This window comes from Henckelia pumila, chromosome 3, assembly GCF_033568475.1.
Source record: "Henckelia pumila isolate YLH828 chromosome 3, ASM3356847v2, whole genome shotgun sequence".
Lineage (NCBI taxonomy): Eukaryota > Viridiplantae > Streptophyta > Magnoliopsida > Lamiales > Gesneriaceae > Henckelia > Henckelia pumila.
The window spans coordinates 45161122-45171281 of record NC_133122.1 but is presented as its reverse complement, the minus strand read 5'-3'; the positions used below and the strand labels follow the sequence as shown (position 1 = coordinate 45171281).

The following is a 10160-nucleotide window of genomic DNA, read 5'->3' as shown; positions in this document are numbered from 1 at the left end:
ATTTTCGCTTTTCTCTATGCTTGACTTTGCTCGACTTTGTTTTTCAGAGTTAAAACTTAAAACTACTTAAATAAATTATAGATCGAGACTGATCAAACCAAACCCTTTGTTCTAGTGTATATATATTGTAAGGGAAAAAGGGTTGCACATAAACAGTTTGAGGTGTTGTCACAAGGTGTTGACAACACCTACAATAACACCTTGAGTAATTTGCATCGGAATATAATTTAAGCGTGAATAAAATAAACAAGCAACCAAATAAATAAACTCAAATATTTTAAGCAAGAGTATAAAATACTCTTGCAGTGCCTCAGGGCAAAACTTTCACTAAAAAATAATTCAAAGAGTTTTACAAACCCTAAAACTAGTAATTATTGTAAAAATAAATTTTCTCCAATCATTTGAGAAAATAATAAACGAATAAAAGTTTTTCCTAAAAATTCTATGAAAGATATAATAGTAAAACGATACAAGGATAAAAATCTTGAAGCCAAAATACGTGAGCAGCACACTTCTCCGATCAATGATCTTCAAGTGTTCTTCAATGCTTCAAGTAGTCACGACCGATATAAGCTTCCGACAATCTTCAGTTCGTTCTCAACGTTCGAAGCTATTAAGTAACTCTTAATTGGTCTCTCTAATTATCGATCGGTCCCTCTATATGTTCTCTACTTTTTCTTGTGCACGCCTGTCTCAATATATAGGCTAGAATTATAGCTTTCTTCAACTTGTTTCATGTGTAGGATTCTTGTGATTTGATCATATTAAATCTACACAATTAAAGAAAGATATATATTAGATATGATTTGATAAATATTATAATAAGCTTATCAATATCTCAAATCAACTTATTCAAGAAAATAAATAATTTGTTACATCGTATCCAAAAAAAACAAAAAATATTAAATAAAATCTTTTCAAGAGAAATTTAAGAAATAAAATATTCCTTTTTAAATATATATATATTTTATAAACTCAATACTGGAGAGATATTGACCACTTAATTTAATTTTCATATAAATAAATTGATTTTTTTTCGTTCGTTGTTAATGATTATAGAATCTATTCTATTCCACCAAAAGTAATCTCAACTTATCTTCATAATTAACATAAACATATTTTTTTCCAAATTAATCAAATATTTTCGTTAAGATTTGTGCTATTATCTCATCAATATCTTATAATTCAAAACTTCTAATTTGTTATAAGATGATTAAGATTTGTTTTATTATTTCATCGATATCTTCATCTCTCATCTTTTTTTTAAACACCAACTCTGATATTATGTAATCTTTATTGTTATAAAATTTATTTTGAACCATAAGTTATCTTAGTATTCAATTATTATATATTTTTATAAATAGGAGTTTTTTTTAGCACGTGATACCAATCTATGTTATTAAATACTACTATATTATAAAGCATCACAGCCTTCGATTAACCTTTTTATGTTTTTGGTACAACTCTTTCAAGTACCAAAAACACCCTACCAAATGAGAAAAATATTAAATTATTATTTAATTATAAATATCATATAAATATATTTTAGTAAATTCGTTACTTATCTAAATCTAACATATATCTTATTTATATTAGAAAATCTTTGAAGTTTATAAAAAAAAGTGTTTATTTGTTTTTATCTATCTATCTATCTATCTATCTATATTATTAAATTACAAATCAATTTTTTAATTATTATTTTTTACTATTGGATCGTTTAAAAACTCAAATGTATAAATAAAGATAAAAAATATATTTATTAAGATATACTAATTATATCCCATATACAAAATAACTAAAATAGATTTTATTATATTTTTATTAAATAAGAAGATATATTTTGTAATGAGAAGATGTATTTTTTGTTTTTGGCACAAAAATTAGTGATTCTTTCCCAGGAAGAATCAAATACATAAGAAAAAAATCAATTAAATTGCAAGCCAAGTTTCAAAATCTTATGTTTATCAGTAAATTATTATTATTAATAATTAAAGATACAGAAAATATTGATTTTGTGTAACATATTTTATAGACTGAGCTTTCGGCCTTCGGACTTTAAATGTTTAATGCGTGCAAAAGAAGCACCTGATGCTTATCGAATGCGTGTCGCAAATATGATACGGATAAGAATATTTGTTTGATTACCAACCGATTATATCAATTTATAAAAAAAAAAAAAAAAAATTTAAATTAGGGCCATCAATTTTATTTTTATTTTTTTTCTAAATGAAAAGTCATCAATCGGTATCATTCCATACGCATTTTATAAAATTTTGAATAACGTAATAATTTGTAAATTAAATTTCGAACTAACGTAATAACCTGTAAATTATGCTTAGTCATCGATAGAATGAATCGAATTTCTAAATCATAAGCTGGAATACTTGTTAGAAGTTTTAATATAAACTAATTCGCCAAATGCCATCTAAATTTTTGACACACAGATCTTCAATATAATATCATTTGACGTAAATAAAATAATTGAATCGTGCTATGTAGATATTTCGAAATTGTATATTTTAACATCCAAAATGTCAAATTTGAGTAATAAGTAAATAAAAATTATTAGATTCAAACTTCTCAAAACAATAGAGAAAACCACATATAGCCTGTTGCTGGTTTTGTTTAACTTTAATTATATTGAATAAATAATTCAAGCAAATGTTTATCCAAAGCAACTCAAAAGTCACAACTCACAATTAGACTTTGATGGTTTCATCATTCATGCCACTTGTTTATGAAAGTAACTTGCCTCCACCATATATAAAACACAAATCAACCAAAACAAGTTAAGATTTTTATTTGACATGGTACCTAAACTTCAAAAACTTGGCCAATCCCTCAAATTTTTTTCCAAGCTGGAAGATCACCACCCGAATTCGCCGGCTCTATCGGCGTCTTTACGCGAATTTCGATCCAAAATATCGAATTTCATGAGCCAAGCCTCGTTTCTAAATGAATCTGGATCGAACCCCCGGTCACTGGCCGGGCTATCCCAATGTTTCGAGCTAATACATGTTGCCAGCAAGGCTTTAGCTAAGCTGGTGGTGGAAATAGACTATCCCACGAGTACATGGGGTGGCAGAGCCATCGAGAGTTACCTCAACTTCACCTTAAACTTTCTGCACCTGTTGAATGCCATTACCTCCTCTATTGCACACCTCAATGAAGCCAAGCTTTCAATATTCCATGCTCTGAATCAGTTAGAAAATCCAAAATATTCCGCGGCACAAAAATTCAAGAGAATCACTTCAAGAAATCCAGGATTGGAGTTGAAAGAGGAAACTGGCTTGTTTGTCACAGAGGAGAAACCATTCTCGGAGAAGGAATCTGTGGCTCTTGAAGCTTTAATGGTGACAAAAATGATCGGATACTGCGCACTTGGTTTAATACTATCTTTTCTGTGCAGTGATGCTGAACCTTACAAGGAACTAAGAAGAGTTTCGGGCAGGTTCGAAGACTCTTTGATCAAAGGCCTGGACTTGAGATTTAGTCAGATGATAGGATTGAAGTGTGTTGCGAAAGAGGTCGATGAGTTAAACGACATGCTGGAGAGGGTCCCCGAGGCGATATCGGGTAAAGAATGGGATGAGAGAATCAAGAAACTGAAGACAAGATTGGAAGTGGTGGAAAGTTTGGTGCAGGATATAGAGAAACAATCAAACAATCTGTTCTCTGAGGTCTTGGCGACCAGAAATCAACTGCTAGCCAATTTTCGGCTCTCGAAACAGAACATGATGTAGACTTTGTGTAGATTATACTTTGTGGTTTACATCAGTTAAAGAATTTGTTAATGAACAGTGAGACGTGAGTATCCAATCTTACCATAGTGAATGCCACAATTTATGTGCGTTTCTAAACAAGCTAATTTTGCATTCTCCTCTGTTACATTTTATGTTTTTTACATTAATTTTCCTTGCATCTTATAATTTTTACACTTATAATCCAAATGATCAGTTTCTAAACTGTTAAATACATACACTGTTAAGTACATACGAAAAGTAAAGTTGAAAACTCAAGTCCTTGGTTCCAGTACACCATTGCAATTTTCAAAGAAGCTATGCCAGAATCAATGTCAAGAAATTATAAAGATGCAGTCTGGATAGAATGCCAACATAGCATATCATCAAATGGACAAGCATTATACACCTGAGAAGTTCATATGAGAATAAACACAATCTAATTGTCAAGCGACTCTTGGTTAAGTGCAAACGAAAAAATCGTGCTTACTCCATTACAGAGAGAAATTAACGGAATAGTTAACCGTAGGCATAACAACCAGAAACTGATCATTGCAAACCCACTGGAGTCTAAGAACTGCTGGAATGTGTTTCAGTCTCAATTGCCTTCTTCGTACGAATACCAGCGGGGGGCCTGGACAAGAGAGCGAGTGTGTTTAAGAACCGGTAAATTTCTTACACTTCATTTACAGACCTTACATCCCTTAAATCGCCAGTACAAATGATCAAAAGACTACAACTCTTAAAGTCTATCTCGGTTTTTTAACACGGAAGGAGTCATAGACTTCAGAAGCACCCATGAAGAAGTTAAACATGAAAATATGACTGGAGCATGTACACATGAAACCAAAATCTTTACGTAGTGTTGTATCGAAAACAGTTGCTCAGAGAGCACACAGACAGTAATAATCTTCATGATTTTGCTGGCAAGATGATAAAGAAACAAAGATCACCCATGCAGAACAAAACTATGAGAGATTTAATCTTCTAATTTTACATCCATGGAATCATAAGAAGATAGCCAAAATACGTCCGTCATATTCTCATCTTGTGGTATCTGTTCATAAGAACAAGAATGAAGCAGTTTTCTGTCCTCCACATGGAATAGTAACTGAAATGGATTCATTTAAGGTAGTGTTTGGGATTGCTTCTTGCAACGAAATCCGGATATCTCCACAATGATATGATATTGTCTGTTTTGGGTCTAAACCTCATGGATTTGCTTTTGGTTTTCACCCAAAATGACTCATACCAATGGAGATAATATTCCATATATTAGACCATGATCTTTCCTTGATCTTCCAATGTGAGACTTTGGTTGATTACCGAACACTTCTATGAAACACTTTTCAGCATGAACACTACCTAAATGATGCGACGCACATGGTGGGAAAAAAAAAGATGGAAAAAACAATCTCGTTTCCATGACCATATATAAGACAGTGGGGATGAAGGGATGAAGGGATGAATACAGTAGACTAAATAATTCCAACCACACACCAATAAAATTATATCAAGACTCATAAACACTTTTTGGAAGTAATCCCAAACACTGCCGTATTATGATATTGTCGAGATTACAAAATCTTGACAACATCATAATATGGTAGTGTTTGAGATTACTTCCAAAAGAGTGTTTTGAGTTTTTCCTTCACAAATTTTGGAAGCAATCTCAAACAACTACCTATAATGTATTTGTACCACATCGGTTCTAATAGAAATATTGAATTCCCATATATTCATGAGAAGATATACACTTGTTTGCAAACCTCATGGATCAAATTGCCCCAAACAATATGTTAGTTGTGCAATTATAGGGAAAGAGTAGATGGAACTAAGAAAAAATGCAGGAACGTAAAGGAAACGGAATACCCTAAGTGAAGGGTGGTGTCGGAGTCTTCATCTAGACAATTGTCACATGTAGTTTCAGGGCTTCTGGAGCCATCTTTGATGGTTGAGTTGCACTTTTCCATTAGTTGATACTGAATATAAGGTGGTGACGGAAAATTGGTGGTCGATAGAAAACCTTGAAACTCTTGAACCTACATTTTATTTCATATTAAGCCAAGATATGAATTTTTTTTTTCTTTTGGAAGCCAAGAAATGGTTTGTATATGTGTGTGCGTAATGTTTTTAGATATATATGTAATGTCGAAAATTCAAATATCCTAGGAACACTTGCCTGCCTTCGTAAGGTCTCATTCTCCAACACAACCTTCTGTTCCTGCATAGAAAAGCTAATCATAGCAAAATTCCATTCAAATAAGGAAAAAGAATGGATCCTTGTAAGGAAATTGTTGTGGTTAAAATTCCGTTCTCCAAAATCAGAATCTATCAAACAATATGCACAATCGTGACACAAATGAGAAGGTCAATTATCTTTCCAGAAAGAAACCTTTTCTATCCTAGCAACTGATCGATAGTAATGAAAGTTTTTCACACACCTGTAATCTAGATTGTGCTAGTTGCTGCGTTAATATTTGCTCCTGGAATTACAGAAGGTACATCATTGGACTCGAAATAATCCAAAAACACACATCTTGATAACAAAATATATCGAATTACTTTATTTAATAATTCAGTAAACAAATTTCAAACATTGATCTCCTTTATACTTAGGAGCACTACATACATCAATGGATGATGATATAGGAGATGGCAGTGTTATGAGGCTATATGTCCAGGTATCGAATTTTTCAGGAGAGAATCCTTAATGCCATAACGGCACGTGTGAACATCTCCCCGCCAATAGAAAAAATGATACTGGCTGTGAAGAATATCACCGAAAGGGATCTTGAGGATAAACACTATATATGGCCAGGTGAATTTGCGCTTGCCTGGAATTCTACGACGAAACGTAAAAGATAATGGGATATCTAAACAAATTATTTTAAAAATTCAACATATATGTGCACCTTCCTCTCCTTAACGCTCAGCAGCCCTTCGGTCAATTGTTCTTCGATTTCCCGCAGTTCTTGTAGGCCGGTGCCTGTGAGGTCTTTACCCAACAATTGCCTGCAAATAACAACCAATATGGTATATAATTTAGGTTATATTTGGATTGTTGGATTTGGAGCTAAGGATTTCGAATCTATAATTGCAAATCCATAAATCCATCCATTTTAATTTTTTATGTGTTTGTTAAGTAATGCAATGGATGTCAAATTCCCAAAAAATGAAGTCATTTGAAATCTTTTCTCAAATCCAAATCGTTCAATCCAAATGCAAATACGAGGGATGTTTATTTATATCGAAGGATGTCGTGTAAAATGAAATCATACAGTTGCTTTGATTTGAGTTTCAATATCTCCTCTTTGAGTTCATCCACTTCCTCGTGTTGCTGCTCCTGTTTAAAAAAAAAATTCAATTCACAGAAAGGCACCAAAATTTAATCACTCTATTGTAAATGTACAATAACATCCTTTACTACGTCAAAATTGGCACTTCATAAGAAAATATGGCGTGTAACCTACAAACCCCACAAAGATCAATCTCTTCTCCGAATTCATTCAACGAATCAGCATCGGATCTAAAAAGCTTCAGAGTTATAGTAGGTCCAATACCAAACTTCGGATTTTTGCTAATTATTTTGATCCATCTTGTCTACGATAATCCGACAAAAAATATATCTCGAAATGATACTTTTCATGCTTCAGAGATATAGTAGCATACCTCTGGCTTGTACTCCAGTGCAGGAACCGGAGGAGAATCCTGGCACTTGTTATATCTTGAAAGTATCTTTTTCATGCTGAAAACATGTGCAAATCTTTAACGCTTTAAAATCAAAATCCTTTCTTGTTTGAAAAAAAAAAACAAAAGACTTATATATATATATATACACACATAAATTTAGAAACCAATATAATTTCTAGTAAAGCAAACGCTGCCCATACATACAATTCATATGAGGCCAAGGTCATGTGTTCGATTCACACAAATTCAAAATCGAACCAATTATACGGAGCATTCTTTGGAGACAATAATTGAGCCTACTATGAAAACTATCGAAACTTTATGTTCAGGCTGCTATGGAATTATACCATTAGAACCAACAATAACTTTCGATAAACCAACAAACATCCAAATACAAGATTATTCGTATGCACACAGATCTAATAAACAGGGGAACTTGGGAAATCTTTTCAACAAAGATTACACTACATAGAGACAATTGCTTTCCGGAACAATAACCGGAAGAATAAATTGATCTTTACATTTTTGTTATAGAACATAAAAATCCAAAGTTCATCACAGTTATTTATCTATTAAAAAAATTATAAAGCAAAAAAAGCAAAGGAGAATCAATACATCAAAACCAAATAACACACATGCAATCAAACGAATAAATACAAAAAAAAATAAAAAAATCAAACATACGAAACATGCATACTCGGAGCTAGAGAAATCGAACAGCCTCCCAGTGCTGGAGAAAATAATAACAGCAACATCGGCATCACACAACACAGCCAGTTCTCTGGCCTTCTTCAAAAGGCCACCCCTTCTCTTGGAGAAGGTAACTTGCCTGCTATTCGAATTCTCGATCTTTTTTATCTCGATCTTGCCCCTACCCATGTTTCCTCTCCCAAAACCCACCAAGAATCGCAGATCAAAAACACCAGATCTCGCCTCTTTCTCTTTTTTCTTTGTTTGTTTTTATCTTTGTTTGTTTTTACAGTCAAAGATAGAGTTTGTTTTTGGGTTTTACTTGAAATGGAAAAGGAGACTAGTGTAGAGAAAAGAGGAGAATACAGAGAGACGGGAGAGAGAAGGCAGAGGTTTTTGTGAGTCCACAAATGGCATCGAATTGGGAAGCTCTTTTCTGCATGGCCTATACTTGTATGCATTTCAATGCATGACTCTTTATTATTTTTTTCTTTTTTTATCGTACTTGTTGCCTCATTAAGATTAGACTTTCCTTTTTTTGAAATTCTGTATTTTCACGCTGGTCCCACTTTCCATTTTTTTATCAATTTTTTTATTTTATATTTGTGTAAAATATATATATAGATTTTGGAGGGAGATATGATTAGAGAAAATAGAATCTATTTTTACTCATTTTCATATTTACAATGTTATCCTAAAAATAGGAAGATAATAAGATAGGAATTTCAAATGAGATACTTGCAAAGGAAGTAAAAAAACGTGGCTACATTTGGTAAACTTTTAAAGAGTCCAAAATAAATTACACTCTCCCGAAACAAAAATGTGTGTGTATTTCACTATTTTGATTTCTTTTGATATTTGGATGGCATTGCTTTTGACTTAGACTGGTTTCAATTTTTCAAAAGTTTTTACTAAGATGAATAAAAAAAATTCAAATTTATCTTTGGATTGAATAACTATCTCATTTATTGATGATAAAAAAAAATTCAAATTTATCTTTGGATTGAATATAGATGTTAGTGAATCTGATATATTTCTATCTTTTTTTCATCTTTTTACCACGATTTTAATATATCATTTATCAATATTTCAAATTTATCTTTGGATTGAACATCTATAAGTGAATCTTATATATTTATATCTTGTTTTTATTTTTTTACTACGCTTTTACTATCTCGTTTATTGATGATAACAAAAATTCAAAGTTATATTTGGATGGAATATAGTAAATCTTAAACCTCTATCTTATTAGTTGGAGTTGCTGATTTATCTTGCCAAAATTAATCGGTAACTCGCCTAAAAATTCATCATTACCATTTTGAAAATTAAATTATCTTTAGATAGTAATATTATATTACAGTATATTCCTAGATATAGCTTAAATAATTCGTTCAACTAATTTGGCTTGAGGATGGAAAATGGGTTTGGGGTCGAGCTTACTATAATTATAAGTCAGATTGAGAGTTGGAATTTTGTATTTAAGAAATAATTTGTTAGAATTTTAAACCAAATAATTATTTTTCATAATATAGAGTATATTGTTTTTAAAATAAGATTTAGAGAAATTACTATTCTAACCATTATTTCTTAAATATTATACGATATATAGTCTTAATTTTCTTTAAATTTCCTTTTTATTACTATTTTCTATATTTCAAAATAATTAAATAGGGTAGTTTATATTTCCTAATATATATTTTCATGGAAATTATATATATGTTCTTTAATCATTTTATTTTATTTTACAGAAACAATAAATGAAGATTGTTGCAAAAAAAAATAAATAAATAAATTTGAATGATAACATAATTTCATTTTTATTCCTTAAAGTTGCACGGAAACAAAATTAAATTTACGGTGCAATTTATTGTTTTTCTAGCCTTGGCACTTTGTTGGGACTGCTAAGAAATTTTATACTAAATCTTGGATTAACATTGGAAAAGACAACAAAACTATTCTAACAAAAATAATTTTATTTTGATTCCCTTGAAGTTATGTACCATAATAGAATTAAATATATAGCCCAACATAATTAAA

The 10160-nt window shown here is 31.3% G+C and overlaps 1 protein-coding gene across 3 annotated transcripts; it reads right to left on the bottom strand.

Annotated features, from left to right (window-relative positions):
- Positions 1-4068: 4068 nt before the first annotated feature.
- On the bottom strand, positions 4069-8530 carry LOC140891703 (agamous-like MADS-box protein AGL15). 3 transcript variants are annotated; one of them, XM_073300310.1, is made up of 8 exons: positions 8131-8530; positions 7413-7488; positions 7022-7086; positions 6656-6755; positions 6185-6226; positions 5923-5964; positions 5613-5782; positions 4069-4374 (listed from the first exon to the last, which is right to left on the bottom strand). In XM_073300310.1, exons 1-8 carry the CDS (start codon positions 8310-8312, stop codon positions 4311-4313), a joined length of 741 nt encoding a protein of 246 aa, XP_073156411.1. In that variant the 5' UTR covers positions 8313-8530; the 3' UTR covers positions 4069-4310. The 3 variants fall into 3 exon arrangements, with proteins under 3 accessions (XP_073156411.1, XP_073156412.1, XP_073156413.1); XM_073300311.1 differs by having other exon boundaries at positions 5923-5958; XM_073300312.1 differs by lacking the exon at positions 6185-6226 and having other exon boundaries at positions 5923-5958.
- Between the last annotated feature and the right edge of the window lie 1630 nt (positions 8531-10160).

What these genes read in the sequence shown, in the direction of transcription:
- LOC140891703 (XM_073300310.1), bottom strand. Translation starts at nt 8,312, where the DNA reads ATGGGTAGGGGCAAGATCGAGATAAAAAAGATCGAGAATTCGAATAGC. An exon ending in CACTGGAGTACAAGCCAGAG is followed by an intron (nt 7,087 to 7,412) that starts GTATGCTACTAT and finishes TTTTTTAAACAG; the next exon opens with GAGCAGCAACACGAGGAAGT. An exon ending in AAACTCAAATCAAAGCAACT is followed by an intron (nt 6,756 to 7,021) that starts GTATGATTTCAT and finishes TGTTATTTGCAG; the next exon opens with GCAATTGTTGGGTAAAGACC.